The 20,470-nt window shown below is 37.3% G+C and overlaps 1 protein-coding gene across 3 annotated transcripts in view; it reads left to right on the top strand.

Moving 5' to 3' along the window:
• DOK7 (docking protein 7) overlaps nt 1–20,470 on the top strand; it is a 397,628-nt gene that overhangs the window by 331,607 nt on the left and 45,551 nt on the right. For all 3 annotated transcript variants that reach the window (XM_053704185.1, XM_053704184.1, XM_053704183.1), the window contains exons 9-10: nt 825–873; nt 9,405–9,473. In XM_053704185.1, coding sequence (XP_053560160.1) covers nt 825–873; nt 9,405–9,473 — 118 coding nt within the window. The remainder of the gene's footprint in view (nt 1–824; nt 874–9,404; nt 9,474–20,470) is intronic.

Here is a 20,470-nt window from a genome sequence, read left to right as displayed (position 1 = left end):
TAATGAGATCTGATATTACCTGCAAGCTCAACCCATTTCAATAGACTGTGGTTTAAAAGCACAAAACCAGATAATTCATAAACACAAATAAACCTGAAAATGCAATTTCTCATATATTTTGCAGCTGGTATACAAGTCATTGGAAATACATGAAAGGGACACTGAACCCACATATTTTCTTTTGTGATTCAGATAAAGAATTTTAAGCAACTTTCTAATTTACTCCTATTATCAAATTTTCTTCATTCTCTTGGTATCTTTATTTGAAATGCAAGAATGTCAGTTTAGATACCGGCCCATTTTTGATGAACAACCTGGGTTGTTCTTGCTGATTGGTGGATAAATTCACCCACCAATAAACAAGCTCTGTCCGGGGTTCTGAACCAAAAAAAATAGCTTAGATGCCTTCTTTTTAAATAAAGATAGCAAGAGAACGAAGAACAATTGATAATGGGAGTAAATTAGAAAGTTGCTTAAAATTGCATGCTCTATCTGAATCACAAAATAAAAAAATTGGGTTCAGTGTCCCTTTAAGGGAAAAACAAGTATACTGTCCCTTTAAGTAAGCAGTATGCTGCATTTTAATATAAGCAACATAACTTTTACAATATTTTAGAAGAAAGCATGAAATACATTAAATACAACATTATTACAAACTGATACACAGCCATTTGGCACACTGAGATGTTTTAGTGTACTTAAAAAAAAATGTTAACTTCTGTTTTGTTTTTATATTGGCACCCCCAAAATCAACTTGCATTCTAAATAATTATATTATTATTATTTACATGAAATTTTAATTATCTTTTCTTTTTTTAATTTAGGGTGCTACAGCTTCACAGCATGGAGTTTTACATATATCACCAAGCCAAGGTAAGAAAGGAATTATTAACTGTTGAACATTTAAGGTTATTTAAATGGGGGACATTTAAAGGGGCATGGTTTATATTGGTAATTGTATGGTTATATGAAAGCATTTACAAAACAAGGGTGCCAAAAATAAACTTGTAGTCACTCCTGAAAATAATCAGAAATATATAACCAACAAAGGGCTAGATTACAAGTTGAGCGCCCGTTTGCGGGAGCGCAATAATTAACCAGCCATTACAAATGGCTGGTTATTCCTACCGTGAGCTCGCAGTATCAATTAGCACTCCAAAAATTAACCAGAAATCAGATCTCTGGTTAATTTTCTAAAAGTGCCCCAAATGCCCTCAAAATAAAGGGTATTGTAGGTTTTTTTGGGGGGTATAGTAGTTTTTAATAAAAAAAAAAGATTATTTTATTTTAATTTATTTTTTTTAATTAATAAAACAACTGCACTAGGCAGTTTTTGGGGTCTAAAGTTGGTGGGAGTGGGGCGTTGAAAAGTGCCTTTACATTGCGGTCTACGGGAACTGTGTGTTCCCATAGACCGCAATGTAAATATATATGTATTGTATACACATCATATACATATATATAAAAAATGCCATTTGTGACAGCATCAGAACAAGGCTCTTATAGGAGCCTTTGGAAGTGCGCTCTCGTGAGCACAATGCTTCCTAGCAATGCAAACGTGAGCTTGGGTTCGCATTGCGATTAACTTGTAATACCAGAGCTTCTTATCGTGCCCTGGTATTACAAGGTGGAGCGCTAATATCACTTGCATGCAAGTGATATATATATATTTATTTTAAATCTATTTTATTGAGACATATCTTACATCAGTTGTGTACATATAAAGTAAATGTATATGTCATATTTTCCAATATTATAAAAGGAAAAGAAAAAAGAAAAACAAAACAAAAATTTAAATATACACAAAATAAAAATAAAAATGTAAATAAGTTTACAAAACATATCTTCCGATAATCACTTAAACATCTTAACATAAGAAACCAGCAAACAAAAACAAGTCTTTATATTATTACATTCTAAATATTTAGATTAATAATAATATCCATATTCCTGAAAGGGTATAATAATTGATTTTGAGAAGGTTCAGGGGAGGGTTTGTATAAATATTAGCCATTTTTTAAAGAATTTCTGTACTGTATGGAGTATCATATTGTTTTATAAATACTTGTTTAATAATATAATTTTTCCATTCTCCAAATTTAATTTTCTGTTTGTTTTTCCAATTTCTAAATATAATCGGCTAGATTACGAATTGTGTGTTAAGGTAAAAAAAGCAGTGTTAACAGGTCCTAACGCTGCTTTTTTACGCCCACTGGTATTACGAGTCTTGCAGGTTTAGGGGCACCGCAAACTTTTTTGGCCTTACCGCAAACCGACTTCAGTCAACTTTGTAAACCCTTTTTTCTATGGGACTTCCATAGCGCCGGTATTACGAGTCTGTCCTGGGAGGCCAAAAAGTGAGCGGTACACCCTCTACCTCCAAGATTCCTAATGCATTTTAAAATCAGTAGTTATGAGTTTTACACTACAAAGCCGTAGCATAAAACTCATAACTAAAGTACTAAAAAGTACACTAACACCCATAAACTACCTATTAACCTCTAAACCGAGGCCCTCTCGCATCGCAAACACTATAATACATTTTTTAACTCCTAATCTGCCGCTCTGGACATCGCCACCACTATAATAAACATATTAACCCCTAAACCGTTGCACTCCCGCTTTGCAAACACTAGTTAAATATTTGCTGCCCCCAACATCGCTACCACCTACCTACATTTATTAACCTGTAATCTGCCGCCCCCAAAGTCGCCGCCACTGTATTAAATTTATTAACCCCTAAACCTAAGTCTAACCCTAACCCTAACACACCCTAACTTAAATATAATTTAAATAAATCTAAATAAAATTACTATCATTAACTAAATTATTCCTATTTAAAACTAAATACCTATAAATAAACCCTAAGCTAACTACAATATAACTAATAGTTACATTGTATCTAGCTTAAGGTTTATTTTTATTTTACAGGCAAGTTTGTATTTATTTTAACTAGGTAGAATAGTTACTAAATAGTTATTAACTATTTACTAACTACCTAGCTAAAATAAATACAAATTTACCTGTAAAATAAAACCTAACCTAAGTTACACTAACACCTAACACTACACTACAATTAAATAAATTACCTACATTAAATACAACAAATTAAATTAAATTAGCTAAATCACAAAAACCCCCACTAAATTACAGAAAATAAAAGAAAATTACAGATCTTTAAACTAATTACACCTATCAAAATAAAAAAAGCCCCCCAAAATAAAAAAAAACCCTAGCCTAAACTAAACTACCAATAGCCCTTAAAAGGGCCTTTTGCGGGGCATTGCCCCAAAGAAATCAGCTCTTTTTCCTGTAAACCCCCCCCCAACAGTAAAACCCACCACCCACACAAACAACCCCCCAAATAAAATACTAACTAAAAAAACCTAAGCTCCCCATTGCCCTGAAAAGGGAATTTGGATGGGAATTGCCCTTAAAAGGGCATTTATCTCTATTGCAGGACCAAAGCCCTAACCTAAAAAATAAACCCACCCAATACACCCTTAAAAAATCCTAACACTAACCCCCGAAGATTCACTTACCGGGATAAGTCTTCATCCAAGCGGCAAGATGTCCTCAACGAATCCGGCAGAAGTGGTCCTCCAGATGGGCAGAAGTCTTCATCCAGACGGCATCTTCTATCTTCATCCTTCCGGCGTGGAGCGGGTCCATCTTCAAGACATCCGACGCGGAGCATCCTCTTCAAACGACGGCTTCTTCGTAATGAATATCTCTTTAAGTGACGTCATCCACTTAAAGAGAATTTTATCAGCCAATCGGAATCTAAGGGACATCACCTTGGATGACGTCACTTAAAGAGATGTTCATTATGAAGAAGCCGTCGTTTGAAGAGGATGCTCCACGTCGGATGTATTGAAGATGGACCCGCTCCGCGCCGGAAGGATGAAGATAGAAGATGCCGTCTGGATGAAGACTTCTGCCCTTCTGGAGGACCACTTCTGCCCGTCTGGAGGACCACTTCTGCTGGATTTGTTGAGGACATCTTGCCGCTTGGATGAAGACTTCTCCCGGTAAGTGAATCTTCGAGGGTTAGTGTTAGGATTTTTATTAAGGGTGTATTGGGTGGGTTTATTTTTTAGGTTAGGGCTTTGTGCCTGCAATAGAGCTAAATGCCCTTTTAAGGGCAATGCCCATCCACATGCCTTTTTCAGGGCAATGGGGAGCTTAGCTTTTTTTAGTTAGTATATTATTTGGGGGTTTGGTTGTGTGGGTGGTGGGTTTTACTGTTGTAGTAAGAGCTTATTTCTTTGGGGCAATGCCCCGCAATGGCCCTTTTAAGGGGTATTGGTAGTTTAGGCTAGGGTTTTTTTTATTTTGGGGGGGCTTTTTTATTTTGATAGGGCTATTAGATTAGGTGTAATTAGTTTAAAAATCTGTAATTTGTTTTTTATTTTCTATGGGGTTTTGTGGGGCATTTTGTGATTTAGCTAATTTAATTTATTTAATTTTATTTAATGTAGGGAATTTATTTAATTATAGTGTAAGGTTAGGTGTTATTGTAACTTAGGTTAGGTTTTATTTTACAGGTCAATATGTATTTATTTTAGCTAGGTAGTTATTAAATAGTTAATAACTATTTAGTAACTGTTCTACCTAGGTAAAATAAATACAAACTTGCCTGTAAAATAAAAATAAACCCTAAGCTAGATACAATGTAACTATTAGTTATATTGTAGCTATCTTAGGATTTATTTTATAGGTAAGTATTTAGTTTTAAATAGGAATAATGTAGTTAATGACAGTAATTTTATTTAGATTTATTTAAATTATATTTTAGTTAGGGGGTGTTAGGGTTAGGGTTAGACTTAGGTTTAGGAGTTAATAAATTTAATATAGTGGCAGCAACGTTGTGGGCGGCAGATTAGGGGTTAATAAGTGTAGGTAGGTTGCGGCGACATTGGGGGCGGCAGATTAGGGGTTAATAAATATAATGTAGGCGTCGGCGATGTTGGGGGCAGCAGATTAGGGGTTCATAAGTATATCGTAGGTGGCGGCGGTGTCCGGAGCGGCAGACTAGGTGTTAATAAATATAATGTAGGTGTTGGCGATGTCGGGGGCAGAAGATTAGGGGTTAATAAGTGTAAGATTAGGGGTGTTTAGACTCGGGGTTCATGTTAGGGTGTTAGGTGTAAACATAAAATGTGTTTCCCCATAGGAATCAATGGGGCTGCGTTACTGAGTTTTACGCTGCTTTTTTGCAGGTGTTAGACTTTTTCTCAGCCGGCTGTCCCCATTGATATCTATGGGGAAGTCGTGCACGAGCACGTTCCACCAGCTCACTGCTGACTTAAGCAGTGCTGGTATTGGAGTGCGATAAGGAGCTCAATTTTGCTAAACGCTCACTTCTTGTCTTTTAGCGCCGTGTTTATAAAAACCCTTAATACCAGCCCTGCAGGAAAGGGAGCGGTGGGAAAAAACTGCTCGTTAGCACCGCACAGCTCCTAACGCAAAACTCGTAATCTACCCGAATGTTTCTAGTAGATACAATGGCCATATGTATGAACTTCCATTCCTGTCCTATCTCTTTATACTCATATAATAATACAATTTGATCTAACTCAAGTTTAATATTTCTATTTAACCATTTACTTAACCAAAATTCGAGTTTAGACCAGAATTGTCAAATTACCGGGCAGGACCAGGTGGAACGAGTCAGATCTGCTGTGTAAAAACTACATTTTGGACATCTTGTAAATTATGTGTTCCCCCAAGCCACTCCCCTTTTAGGGGTATAGTATATTCTATAGAGAAGTTTCAAATGTATTTCTCTCCAGGTTGTAGAAAGAGTAACTTTTTCAACCCTCCTCAAAGATTCTTTTATTGTTTCTACCCTTGCAAGTGATATTTAGCGCTCCACTTGTAATCTGGCCCATAGTATGGCATCACAGACTCAATAAAAGTAGTTTATTTTTAAAGGGACAGACTACTCCTGAATTTGTGTTGCTTATAAACATAGATAATCCCTTTATTACCCATTCCTCATTTTTTCATAACCCACATATACTTTTTACCTCTGTTATTACCTTGTATCTAAGCCTCTGCAGACTGACCTCTTATTTCAGTTCTTTTGACAGACTTGCATTTTAGTCAATCAGGGCTGACTCATAAATAACTCTCCGAGAGTGAGCACAATGTTATCTATATAACACACATGAACTAGTGCTGTTTAGCTGTAAAAAACTGTTCAAATGCTCTGAGATAAAATGTGTCCTTCAAGGGCTTTAGCATATGAGCCTAGACTTAGCTTCCAACAAAGAATACAAAGGGAACAAAGACAATTTGATGCTAAAAGTAAATTATAAAGTTATTTAAAATTGCATGCCCTATCTGGATCATTAAAATTAAATTTTGACTAGACTGTCGCTTTAAGTGGTGACATCTAAAATGTATTGTTTTTCTAATCTTCCACTTTTGTGTGCTGCCCCACTGATAAAAATTGTCCTCACTAAAAACAAACATTATTGGATATATTATTGGTAGCATTTTTTGTATCAACATTATTCCCATTAACAACTCTATCATTCTGAAAGTTTCCCAACTATGGTCCAGATTACGAGTGGAGCGCAAAATTGCGCTTTTGCGATCCCGGTATTTACACTCCATCGCAATACCAGCGCACGCAATTTGGCGCTGGCATTAGAGTTGAGGTGCAGTGCACACCCGACCTCATGCTCGCATTGCAGGGAAGCTTTGCACTCATGAGAGCGCACTTTCATAGGCTCCAATGGGAGCCGCGTTCTCATGCTGTGAGACAAAGCAGAGAACCCAGCACAACGAAGGGAAGACAATGTAAAACATATATGTATATGAATATAAACACATATTAACACATAAATATATATGTATATAAGCTCTCAATAGCAATAGCCAGTGACTTGTAATGGCTGGTTATTTATCATGCGCCTTTAATCAGGCGAATAAGCCCGTTTACGGGTGCACGATAATTTAGCGTTCCACTTGTAATCTAACCCTATGTTAGGCCAGCAGCTTTAGCTCATAAACAAATACCAGGTAATGTTTCCATATGAGGACCATCAAAGCTGATCATGGTTTTTACTCCATATCTATTTACCCAATCTTTTCTACTGGGTCTGTATGTCTTAACTTTGCTGATGACAATGAAATCATTAGATTTCTTAAGGACCGTGACTAACCCAAAAGAAAGAAAAGGGGATTATAGATAAATAGATAGACAGACAGATAGATAGATAGTTAGATAGATAGAGGTAGATAAATATATTACAGACAGACAGATAGATAGTATATATAAAGATGTATCTGCATTTGTTTGAAACATGAATACAGCTATTATTATTATTATTATTGTTATTAGCAGGTATTTGTAGAGAGCCGATAGATTCCGCAGCACTATAAACATAGGCGGTATACAAGGTAACATATATAGGGAACAAGAGGGTAGAGGGTCCTGCCGAGAGTTGCATTGTTGTAGTCAGTTCTTATGAAGGTGATCTACAAACAGCTGGACTCATGGCTTACAAGCTAAGGGGATTCAAGGGTATAACAAAGGATGAGAGGAACTGGGTCTTGGAAAGGTTAGTTTAGGTGGCATGCATCCCTTAACAGTAAAGTCTTTAGGGAGCGCTTTAAACTTTCAAAACTAGGGGAAAGTCTTGTGAAGCGAGGTAGAGAGTTCCACAATATAAGGTGCCAGTCTTATAAGGGGCCAGGCAAAGGGGGCAGGAGGTACAGTCAGAGGCGTAACTAGAAACCACAGGGCCCAGGTACAAGAAAATAAGAAGGCCCCCCACCCCAAAAAAGTGAGTTTGATACATATCTTTTTTTTTTTTTCACTTAACACAGAAAAAAATGTGAATCAGATTACATGTCTGCAAAAGAAGGTACCCTGTGCCCACAGTCTGTGAGATGGTCTGACCCCCTATTACTGTATATAGTGACACTGTTTAACCCACCAGTACTGTATATAGTGAGTCAGTGACACAGTCTGTAATCTGCCGGTGAGATGGCTGACATGACCCTACCCGTCCCAGTACTTTATAAAGTGACCACAGTAGTCTGTGACATAGTCCAGCCCCCCCATACTGTATATAGTGGTACTGTATAGTGACACTGTTTACCCCCCGCCCCCATGCTGTAGTAACAAGGTCTGTAATTTGCTGGTTCCACAAACATACACACACACATACATGCATAAATACACACACAGTCACATACATACACACACACATATACATGCATAAATAAACACACAGTCACATACATACATACACACATATACATGCATAAATAAACACACAGTCACATACATACACACATACACACATACACACACACACATACATGCATAAATACACACACAGTCACATACATACACACACACATATACATGCATAAATAAACACACAGTCACATACATACATACACACACACACATAAACACCAAGGGGTAAAACAGAAAGACTAATCCCTGTAGTCAGAGACACTAGTGAAGCATCACGTCACACTCACATGATATCAGTGCAGGCAGTGGCAGGTCAACGTTTTTTATTGTAAAAAAAAAATTTAAGCTGGGCCTCCACCCTTGGGGGCCCAGTCGCAATTGCGACCTCTGCACCCCCTGTAGTTTTGCCCCTGGGTACAGTATCTGGAGACAAGGGGGCATATTTATCAAGTTCCGTATGGAGCTTGATGCCCCTTGTTTCCGGCGAATTATGAAGCGGCGGTCTAAAGATCAAATACGATAGGGTTGATTGACACCCCCTGCTAGTGGCCGCGAATCTGCAGGGGGCGGCGTATGCCATCGGCATTTATCGATGTGCAGTGGACATGATACGCTACTTTGTATCATGTCCACTCGCACATTGATAAATATGCCCCCAGGTCTGAGATATAGGGAAGAACAGTGCAGTTGAGGGCCTTGTATGTCAAAGTCAGAATTTCGACAGCTTTAGACAGCTTTGTCTCAATTCATCCTATAACTATAATGCTATGATTTGTTACATATAGGAATGAAACATACTTATGATTGAAAGCAAATAACAGAAACAGAATAACAAAGCATATATTAATGATAATAATTTGCAAGAGCGCTAGATGGAAGCACTATTTCCTAGGTATCTCTTCAATAAAGAATATCATGGGGATGACGAAAATTTGATAAAATAAGTAAATTGGAAACTTTTTTTTTTTTTAAATTGTATGCTCTGTCTGAATCACAAAAGAAAAGTTTTGGGTTTCATATCCCTTTAAGCTTTCTAATTATACAGTTCTTAAATACCAACTCTGCAGACTAAGTGGAACATTTTGCAAATGATCATTATTATATCATTCCTGTGAGAAATAATTGGAATATTATTTCCATTAATACCCATGTTAAAATATTTTCTTTGCTTGATACCTTCTAGGCGCTTCATTAGCTGTGGCGTCTTCAGCATCTAAACCTCATAAAGGGCCGGCTATGCTAGTTAGTACTGGTAAGTGATTCAATTATAAAATTAATTTAACAGAACTGTGTGATTAAAGGGACATAAAAGTGCATAAAGAAAATGTAAATGTTCTAATGTGTCAGCGCATTTATTGCAGTTTTGCTTGAATAGAACTGTGAGTTTATGTCCTACAAGAGTTTATCAAACAGCCAAAGCCATCTTCAGAGCACCAAGGCACTACTGGGAGCTAGCGGAACACATCAGATGTGCCAATTACAAGAGAAATATATGTGCAGCCATCAATCACCAGCTAGCTCCCAGTAGTGCACATATGCTTTTTAAAAAATGATACCAAGAGAACAAAAAAATAAGAGAAGATTATTGAAAAGTCTTTTAAAATGGCATGGTCTTGTCTGACTATTCTGGCTTTCATATTATTTAAACAAGTAGATAGTTATAGGTCAGTTTAACAAATAGCAAACATAATCTTAAAACAAAATGAATGACTTTGTGTCTACAATGACACAATGTATATTGATTGTATTGGTGATTGCTCAGTACCTGTGTTGGCACCTGACTACTAAGTAATTGTCTTTGCTAGGAACATCTATTTTTTTAAAAACAACAAAGTTTTTTGCTTTTACTTGGAATGTGGAATGTGAAATACTAAAGTAGTTATCAAGTGTCCACATAGCTAAGGACAATGCCGGATTGGCCTACCAGGTTACCAGGAGATTTCCCGGTGGGTTGCAGCAGCTGAGGCTGGAAAACTACAATTTAAAGGAATGATTAATGTGTCCTATTGGGTTGTAGGGTGCCTATATAACAACAAACTGGTACTTTTATATACAAACTTATCTAATTATTAAAAAAAAAATATTGGTGGAAAGAGTATCTAATTAATATAATTTGAGACAAATGGGGAGTGCACATTCTACTGACTCAACAAAAAATAGGACTGGTCTCCAAATTTTCCAGGGTTGCTTTTCATTTTTTTTTCTTTTATACTCTTGTTATAGCTCATAAAGAAATAAGCAGCCCTTGTAAATTACAAGTTGAAAGTTAGCGGATGCACTCAAGGGCAAACACAATTTGCGCTCCTCAGGTTAGCAGAATTGAAGACAGCTAAAGTGTAAAAATAAAAAAATACAATATTTTTTTTGCTTTTATCTTGAATCTGCATATTTTTGATTGAAAAATGTAACTAATCTTCAAATCATGTGACAGAATGAGATATTTCAGAATGAATGTAATTTACATTAATATGCATAGAAATATAAAAATATATACAGGGAGTGCAGAATTATTAGGCAAATGAGTATTTTGACCACATCATCCTCTTTATGCATGTTGTCTTACTCCAAGCTGTATAGGCTCGAAAGCCTACTACCAATTAAGCATATTAGGTGATGTGCATCTCTGTAATGAGAAGGGGTGTGGTCTAATGACATCAACACTCTATATCAGGTGTGCATAATTATTAGGCAACTTCCTTTCCTTTGGTAAAATGGGTCAAAAGAAGGACTTGACAGGCTCAGAAAAGTCAAAAATAGTGAGATATCTTGCAGAGGGATGCAGCACTCTTAAAATTGCAAAGCTTCTGAAGCGTGATCATCGAACAATCAAGCGTTTCATTCAAAATAGTCAACAGGGTCGCAAGAAGCGTGTGGAAAAACCAAGGTGCAAAATAACTGCCCATGAACTGAGAAAAGTCAAGCGTGCAGCTGCCAAGATGCCACTTGCCACCAGTTTGGCCATATTTCAGAGCTGCAACATCACTGGAGTGCCCAAAAGCACAAGGTGTGCAATACTCAGAGACATGGCCAAGGTAAGAAAGGCTGAAAGACGACCACCACTGAACAAGACACACAAGCTGAAACGTCAAGACTGGGCCAAGAAATATCTCAAGACTGATTTTTCTAAGGTTTTATGGACTGATGAAATGAGAGTGAGTCTTGATGGGCCAGATGGATGGGCCCGTGGCTGGATTGGTAAAGGGCAGAGAGCTCCAGTCCGACTCAGACGCCAGCAAGGTGGAGGTGGAGTACTGGTTTGGGCTGGTATCATCAAAGATGAGCTTGTGGGGCCTTTTCGGGTTGAGGATGGAGTCAAGCTCAACTCCCAGTCCTACTGCCAGTTTCTGGAAGACACCTTCTTCAAGCAGTGGTACAGGAAGAAGTCTGCATCCTTCAAGAAAAACATGATTTTCATGCAGGACAATGCTCCAGCACACGCGTCCAAGTACTCCACAGCGTGGCTGGCAAGAAAGGGTATAAAAGAAGAAAATCTAATGACATGGCCTCCTTGTTCACCTGATCTGAACCCCATTGAGAACCTGTGGTCCATCATCAAATGTGAGATTTACAAGGAGGGAAAACAGTACACCTCTCTGAACAGTGTCTGGGAGGCTGTGGTTGCTGCTGCACACAATGTTGATGGTGAACAGATCAAAACACTGACAGAATCCATGGATGGCAGGCTTTTGAGTGTCCTTGCAAAGAAAGGTGGCTATATTGGTCACTGATTTGTTTTTGTTTTGTTTTTGAATGTCAGAAATGTATATTTGTGAATGTTGAGATGTTATATTGGTTTCACTGGTAAAAATAAATAATTGAAATGGGTATATATTTGTTTTTTGTTAAGTTGCCTAATAATTATGCACAGTAATAGTCACCTGCACACACAGATATCCCCCTAAAATAGCTATAACTAAAAACAAACTAAAAACTACTTCCAAAACTATTCAGCTTTAATATTAATGAGTTTTTGGGTTCATTGAGAACATGGTTGTTGTTCAATAATAAAATGAATCCTCAAAAATACAACTTGCCTAATAATTCTGCACTCCCTGTAATGGCTTGATAGCCTGTACAATGAAAAAGCATCTGGTGCACAGGAATACAATTCCAATCAGATAAAAATGATCAAATACATTTTTTATATTCTGGTCAACAGTACATCTATAAATTTGTGAATAAATGTGTCTTTTATTAATTAACCTGTTATTATTTATATGGTTTATTTTTAGTAGAAAATAAAGAGGAACAGAAAGACTCTTTAACTTTAAAGTTAGATATTCTTTGGTATAAAAAAAAAACCCAGAACGTTGTACCTATTTTCATGACATATTTGTCATAGAGATAGATTTAATTGTGTTGCATATTTATAGCTTTTTTGATGTAAAGATTCAAAGATGTAGATTTATTAAATGCTGGACGCACATGATCTGCTACTTAGGACATTTTGAGGTAAAATATCTTTTTTTATATATAGAAATGTTCAGGTGATATTTTCTAGTCAGATTTTTACAGCTATTCTGCATCACTTTCAAGTGTTTCAACATTTGGGTATCATGGCCCGTTAAGTAAAATAGAGATGTCTATGAAAACCCAGAACACTACAACTCCATATGTAAATAACTTCTTCAAAATGTTATAATCGGCTCCTTCCCTAGTGGTTCCACATATGACAATAAACTCAAGACCATCCACTCCATTTTCTTAGTCTGACACAGATCACTCTACAGACATAGGGGCCAATTTATCAATGTCTGTCCGACATGATATGCTGTTGAGTATCATGTCCGACAGACATCACTGAATGCCGACAGCATACGCTGTCGGCATTTAACATTGCGCAAGCAGTTCACCAGAACTGCTTGTGCAATGCCGCCCCCTGCAGATTCGCGGCCAATCGCCCGCTATCAGGGGTGTCAATCAGCCCAATCGTATACCCTCAGGCGGATTGCAGACCACAGCCTCAGAGGGAGCAGTCCAGTTATGGAGCAGCGGTATTAAGACCGCTGCTTCATAACTGCTGTTTCCTGCAAGCCTGAAGGCTTGCGCAGAAACAGGGGCATCAAGATCCATTCAGAGCTTGATAATTCAGCCCCATAGTATCAATACCTAAAGCTTTGCTAGACTCTCTGCCATCTAAGACAGATCTCTCTGTGTTGATTACATAAATGAAGCAATGTATTTGAGACGAGATTTTAGAAATAAAAAAAACCTGTTAGAGGTGAGTCACAAAGTGGAGAACCTGGAAGAACACACTGAACTACATACTACTCACCTGAGTGACATGCACACCCACCTACATCAATATGATGAAGCAATGTAATTATTAGAAAACAAAAATGAGGACTTGAAGAAAAGGATGCACCGGCATAATATCTGAATCAGGGGGATCCCAGAGTCGATTTTATCTTCAAGGCTTATTTGTCTTTCTTCAAGAGTTTGAGCATGTAACACCAATTAGACAGGGCTCATCCAGCCTTAAGATCCAAACCCCATGACAGTCTGCCACCCAGAGATGTCATTATTAAAATAACTAATAACCGAGGCAAGGCGGATTTGATGAAGAAACCTAGACAGAAACACCCGCTAAATTACAATAATGCTGGCCTGCAAACTTTTTAGGATCTAACTACCAGAACATTGCAAAAAAGAAAGGATCTAAGTCCCCTCACCTATACTTTTCACAAACACAGCACAACAAATACGTGGGGTTTTCCATTCTAGCACTTGTTGATCATGTGGAGGAAAAAAAAACTGTCTGTAAATTCTCCTGTGGAAATGACGGAAATCTGCAAAGCAATGAATATTCATGCATTGATATCCTTTCAAGTGTATTTGTACTAGATCTGTATAAGTTAATGCAATTGTACCAACTGTAGTGCACGTTGGTTTTTAGTTTAACTGCTGTTGTATGCTTAAATGGACACTGTACCCAAATTTTTTCTTTTGTGATTCAGATAGAGCATGCAATTTTAAGAAACGTTCTAATTCACTCCTATTATCAATTTGTATTCGTTCTCTTGCTATCTTTATTTGAAAAAGAAGGCATCTAAGCTTTTAATTTGGTTTAGAACTCTGGACAGCACTTTTTTATTGGTGGATGAATTTATCCACCAATCAGCAAGAACAACCCAGGTTGTTTACCAAAAATGGACCCGCATCTAAACTTACATTCTTGCATTTCAAATAAAGATACCAAAAGAATGAAGAAAATTTGATAATAAGAGTAAATTAGAAAGCTGCTTAAAATGTCATGCTCTATCTGAATCACAAAAGAAAAAATGTTCTAGTTATTAACATTTGGCTAGATTACGAGTTTTGCGTTATGAGGGGTGCGGTACTAACTTGCAAGTTATTGTCACCGCTAACCTCCCTACAGCGCTGGTATTACAGGTTTATAAAAACCCGGCGTTATCAGGCAAGAAGTGAGCGCAGAGCAAAATTGAGCTCCATACCGCACTCCAATACCAGCGCTGCTGAAAGCTGCGGTGAGCTGGTTTTATGTGCTTGTGCACGATTTTCCCATAGACATTAATGGGGAGAGCCAGCTGAAAAAAAGTCTAACACCTGCAAAAAGCAGCGTAAGGTTCCGTAACGCAGCCCTATTGATTCCTATGGGGAAACAAAATTTATGTTTACACCTAACACCCTAACATGAACCCTGAGTCTAAACACCCCTAATCTTACACTTATTAACCCCTAATCTGCCGCCCCCCAACATCACCGACACCTACATTATACTTATTAACCCCTAATCTGCCACCCCTGACATCGCCACCACTTTAATAAACATATTAACCCCTAAACCGCCACAAACACTAGTTAAAAATTGTTAACCCCTAATCTGCCGCCCCTAATATCGACGCCTCCTACCTACATTTATTAACCCCTAATCTGTCGCCCCCAATGTCGCCGCCACTATACTAAATTTATTAACCCCTAAACCTAAGTCTAACCCTAACCCTAACAACCCTTAATTTAAATATAATTACAATAAATCTAAATACAAATTTCTATCATTACCTAAATAATTCCTATTTAAAACTAAATACTTACCTGTAAAATAAACCCTAAACTAGCTACAATATAACTAATAGTTACATTGTAGCTAGCTTAGGTTTTATTTTTATTTCACAGGCAAGTTTGTATTTATTTTAACTAGGTAGAATAGTTACTAAATAGTTATTAACTATTTACTAACTACCTAGCTAAAATAAATACAAATTTACCTGTAAAATAAAACCTAACCGGAGTTACACTAACATCTAACCTTACACTACAATTAAATAAATTACCTAAATTATATAAAATTACCTAAATTGCAAAAACAAACAAACATTAAATTACACAAAATAAAAAAAGAAATTATCAAATATTTAAACTAATTACACCTAATCTAATAGCCCTATCAAAATAAAAAAGCCCCTCCAAAATAAAAAACAACCCTAGCCTAATCTAAACTACCAATAGCCCTTAAAAGGGCCTTTTGCGGGGCATTGCCCCAAAGAAATCAGCTCTTTTACCTGTAAAAAAATACAAACACCCCCCCCAACAGTAAAACCCACCATCCACACAATCAATCCCCAAATAAAACCCTAACTAAAAAAAATTAAGCTCCCCATTGCCCTGAAAAGGGCATTTGGATGGGCATTGCCCTTAAAAGGGCATTTAGCTCTTTTTCAATTCCTCAAACCCTAATCTAAAAATAAAACCCACCCAATAAACCCTTAAAAAAACCTAACACTAACCCCCGAAGATCCACTTACAATTTTGAAGGCTGGACATCCATCCTCAATGAAGCCGGGAGAAGTCTTCATCCAAGCGGCAAGAAGTCCTCAACGAAGCCGGGAGAAGTCTTCATCCAAGCCAGCAGAAGTGGTCTTCCAGACGGGCATAAATCGGAATTCAAGGGACGCCATCTTGGATGATGTTACTTAAAGGAACCTTCATTCTGGAAGAAGACTTCAATTGAAGAGGATGCTCCGCGCCGGATGTCTTGAAGATGGAGCCGCTCCACGCCGGATGGATGAAGATAGAAGATGCTGTCTGGATGAAGACTTATGCCCGTCTGGAAGACCACTTCTGCTGACTTGGATGAAGACTTCTCCGGGCTTCGTTGAGGACTTCTTACCGCTTGGATGAAGACTTCTCCCGGCTTTGTTGAGGACTTCTTGCCGCTTGGATGAAGACTTCTCCCAGCTTCGTTGAGGATGCTCCGTGCCGGATATCTTGAAGATGGAGCCGCTCCGCGCCGGATGGATGAAGATAGAAGATGCCGTCTGGATGAAGACTTCTGCCCGTCTGGAGGACCACTTCTGCCGACTTGGATGAAGACTTCTCCGGGCTTCGTTGAGGACTTCTTGTTGCTTGGATGAAGACTTCTCCCGTCTTTGTTGAGGACTTCTTGCCACTTAGATGAAGACTTCTCCCAGCTTCGTTGAGGATGGATGTCCGGTCTTCAAAACTGTAAGTGGATCTTCGGGGGTTAGTGTTAATTTTTTTAAGGGTTTATTGGGTGGGTTTTATTTTTAGATTAGGGTTTGGGCAATTGATAAAACTAAATGCCCATCCAAATGCCCTTTTAAGGGCAATGGGGAGCTTAGGTTTTTTTAGTTAGGATTTTATTTGGGGGTTGGTTGTGTGGGTGGTGCGTTTTACTGTTGGGGGGTTGTTTGTATTTTTTTTTACAGGTAAAAGAGCTGATTTCTTTGTGGCAATGCCCCACAAAAGGCCCTTTTAAGGGCTATTAGTAGTGTAGTTTAGGCTAGGGTTTTTTTTATTTCAGGGGGGGCTTTTTTATTTTGATAGGGCTATTAGATTAGGTGTAATTAGTTTAAATATCTGATAATTTCTTTTTTTATGTTGTGTAATTTAGTGTTTTTTTTTGTAATTTAGGTAATTGTATTTAATTTAGGTAATTTATTTAATTGTAGTATAAGGTTAGATGTTAGTGTAACTCAGGTTAAGTTTTATATTACAGGTAAATTTGTATTTATTTTAGCTAGGTAGTTAGTAAATAGTTAATAACTATTTAATAAGTAGTCTACCTAATTAAAATAAATACAAACCTGTGAAATAAAAATAAAACCTAAGCTAGCTACAATGTAACTTTTAGTTATATTGCAGCTAGCTTAGGGTTTATTTTACCGGTAAGTATTTAGTTTTAAATAGGATTTATTTATGTAATGATAGTAATTTTTATTTAGATGTATTTTAATTATATTTAAGTTAGGGGGTGTTAGGGTTAAACTTAGGTTTAGGGGTTAATAACTTTAGTATAGTGGCGGCAATGTTGGGGGTGGCAGATTAGGGGTTAATAAGTGTAATGCAGGTTGCGGCAATGTTAGGGACAGCAGATTAGGGGTTAATAATATTTAACTAGTGTTTGTGAGACAGGAGTGTGGCGGTTTAGGGGTTAATATGTTTATTATAGTGGTGGCGATGTCAACTGCTTTGTGAAGTGGTTTTTTATTATTCTCATACACAAATCCCTCCCCTTCACTTTTTTGCACATCAATAAGACTAAAGAGCAGAGGTATTTCAGAGTTTGCGGCCTCCTATATGGTAAAGCTCTAACTATTGTCAATCTTAATATAATACTTTTCATATTTAAATTTTCGTATGTTGGCTGCCTCCTCCTCACCGATTGATCCGGGTTAAAGCTGTAGAATATAAAGAAGAACAGAGGGGCGCCTCATGTGCAGGATCATCAAACACAAATATTAACTCAATATAATATAGGCCAAATGGGTACTCACATATTAATAGAGCTCACCAATGTGCTAGTAGGTGCAGGCTGTAGTAACAGAGCACACCAATGTGCTAGTAGGTGCAGGCTGTAGTAATAGAGCACACCAATGTGCTAGTAGGTGCAGGCTGTAGTAATAGAGCACACCAATGTGCTAGTAGGTGCAGGCTGTAGAATTATCGGGTGTAACAGTTTACCCACAGCTGGGATTTTCAGTGTGCTGCAATGGATATAAAGCATAGATAGAACGCACTACATGTGCAGATCAATCAGAGTATAACCATATATTTTGCTAATGTCAAATGGGTACTCACATATTCACCAAGCACACCAATGTGCAGGTAGATGCAGACTGACAGATGTATAGCAGGTGTGTCAGATCACCCCACTGTGGTTCTCCCAATGAGCAGGATCCAGATGCAGGGAAGTGCCAATAATAGTACTCCAATAGGAACTCATAATCACAGGCAGGTAAGGTCTTTAAACTCAATTTGGATTTTTGTAAAATATGGTATTTATTAAAAAGGTTTAAAAACAAATACAAAAGTGGAATAAGGGTATCCAAATGTCCCCCTATACATGCAATGCGTTTCTCGGCGCTATAAGGCCGTTTCCTCAGGCATAGTATACACCTTACCAATACACCTGCTTTTATATAGCGCCTACTTAACTCAAATGAACCATATCTTCCCTTTTAGGGGGCGTGTTCTCTAATTGATTAGTTGCATACACCTGCATATTCAGGCTCTACACTCAGATTCTACCAATATGACCATTAAAGCTGCATGCCCTATCTTACATCACATATATGGAGCAGCAATCTTAATAATCAACATACTGTATATCCTCTACCCACAAATGGTAACATATAAAATAAATAAATATACATTTCATTTCATTATACATCTCTAAAATAACAGATAACATAATTTATGTAAGAACTTACCTGATAAATTTATTTCTTTCATATTGGCAAGAGTCCATGAGCTAGTGACGTATGGGATATACATTCCTACCAGGAGGGGCAAAGTTTCCCAAACCTCAAAATGCCTATAAATACCCCCCTCACCACACCCACAATTCAGTTTAATGAATAGCCAAGAACAAGGAATTGGAATAATTGTACTTTATACAAAAAAATCATAACCACCACAAAAAGGGTGGGTCTCATGGACTCTTGCCAATATGAAAGAAATGAATTTATCAGGTAAGTTCTTACATAAATTATGTTTTCTTTCATGTAATTGGCAAGAGTCCATGAGCTAGTGACGTATGGGATAGCAAATACCCAAGATGTGGAACCTCCACGCAAGAGTCACTAGAGAGGGAGGGATTAAATAAAGACTGCCAATTCCGCTGAAAAAATAATCCATAACCCAAATCAAAAAGTTTTAATCTTAAAAAGAAAAAAAATGAAATTATAAGCAGAAGAATCAAACTGAAACAGCTGCCTGAAGTACTTTTCTACCCAAAACTGCTTCAGAAGAAGAAAAAACATCAAAATGGTAGAATTTAGTAAAAGTATGCAAAGAAGACCAAGTTGCTGCTTTGCAAATCTGATCAACAGAAGCTTCATTCTTAAAAGCCCAAGAAGTAGAAACTGACCTAGTAGAATGAGTCGTAATCCTTTGAGGCGGGGATTTACCCGCCTCCACATAAGCATGATGAATCAAAGACTTTAACCAAGATGCCAAAGAAATGGCAGAAGCCTTCTGACCTTTCCTAGATCCAGAAAAGACAACAAATAGACTAGAAGTCTTCCTGAAATCTTTAGTAGCTTCAACATAATATTTCAAAGCTCTAACTACATCCAAAGAATGTAAAGATCTCTCCAGAGAATTCTTAGGATTAGGACACAAAGAAGGGACAACAATTTCTCTACTAATGTTGTTAGAATTCACAACTTTAGGTAAAAAATTAAATGAAGTCCGCAACACCGCCTTATCTTGATGAAAAATCAGAAAAGGAAATTCACAAGAAAGAGCAGATAACTCAGAAACTTTTCTAGCAGAAGAGATGGCCAAAAGGAATAAAACTTTCCAAGAAAGTAATTTAATACCCAGAGAATGCATAGGTTCAAACGGAGGAGCCTGTAAAGCCCTCAGAACCAAATTAAGACTCCAAGGAGGAGAAATTGACTTAATGACAGCTTAATACGAACCAAAGCCTGTACAAAACAATGAATATCAGGATGATTAGCAATTTTTCTGTGAAAAAGTACAGAAAGAGCAGAGATTTGTCCTTTCAAGGAACTTGCAGACAAACCTTTTTCCAAACCATCCTGAAGAAACTGTAAAATTCTAGGAATTCTAAAAGAATGCCAAGAGAATTTATGAGAAGAACACCATGAAATGTAAATCTTCCAAACTCGATAATAAATCTTTCTAGACACAGATTTACGAGCCTGTAACATAGTATTAATTACTGAATCAGAGAAATCTCTATGACTAAGTATTAAGCGTTCAATCTCCATACCTTCAAATTTAATGATTTGAGATCCT

The sequence above is a fragment of the Bombina bombina genome, chromosome 2 (genome assembly GCF_027579735.1).
Source record: "Bombina bombina isolate aBomBom1 chromosome 2, aBomBom1.pri, whole genome shotgun sequence".
NCBI lineage: Eukaryota > Metazoa > Chordata > Amphibia > Anura > Bombinatoridae > Bombina > Bombina bombina.
The sequence above is the reverse complement of the archived record's forward strand: the minus strand, read 5'-3'. Positions and strand labels throughout refer to the sequence as shown.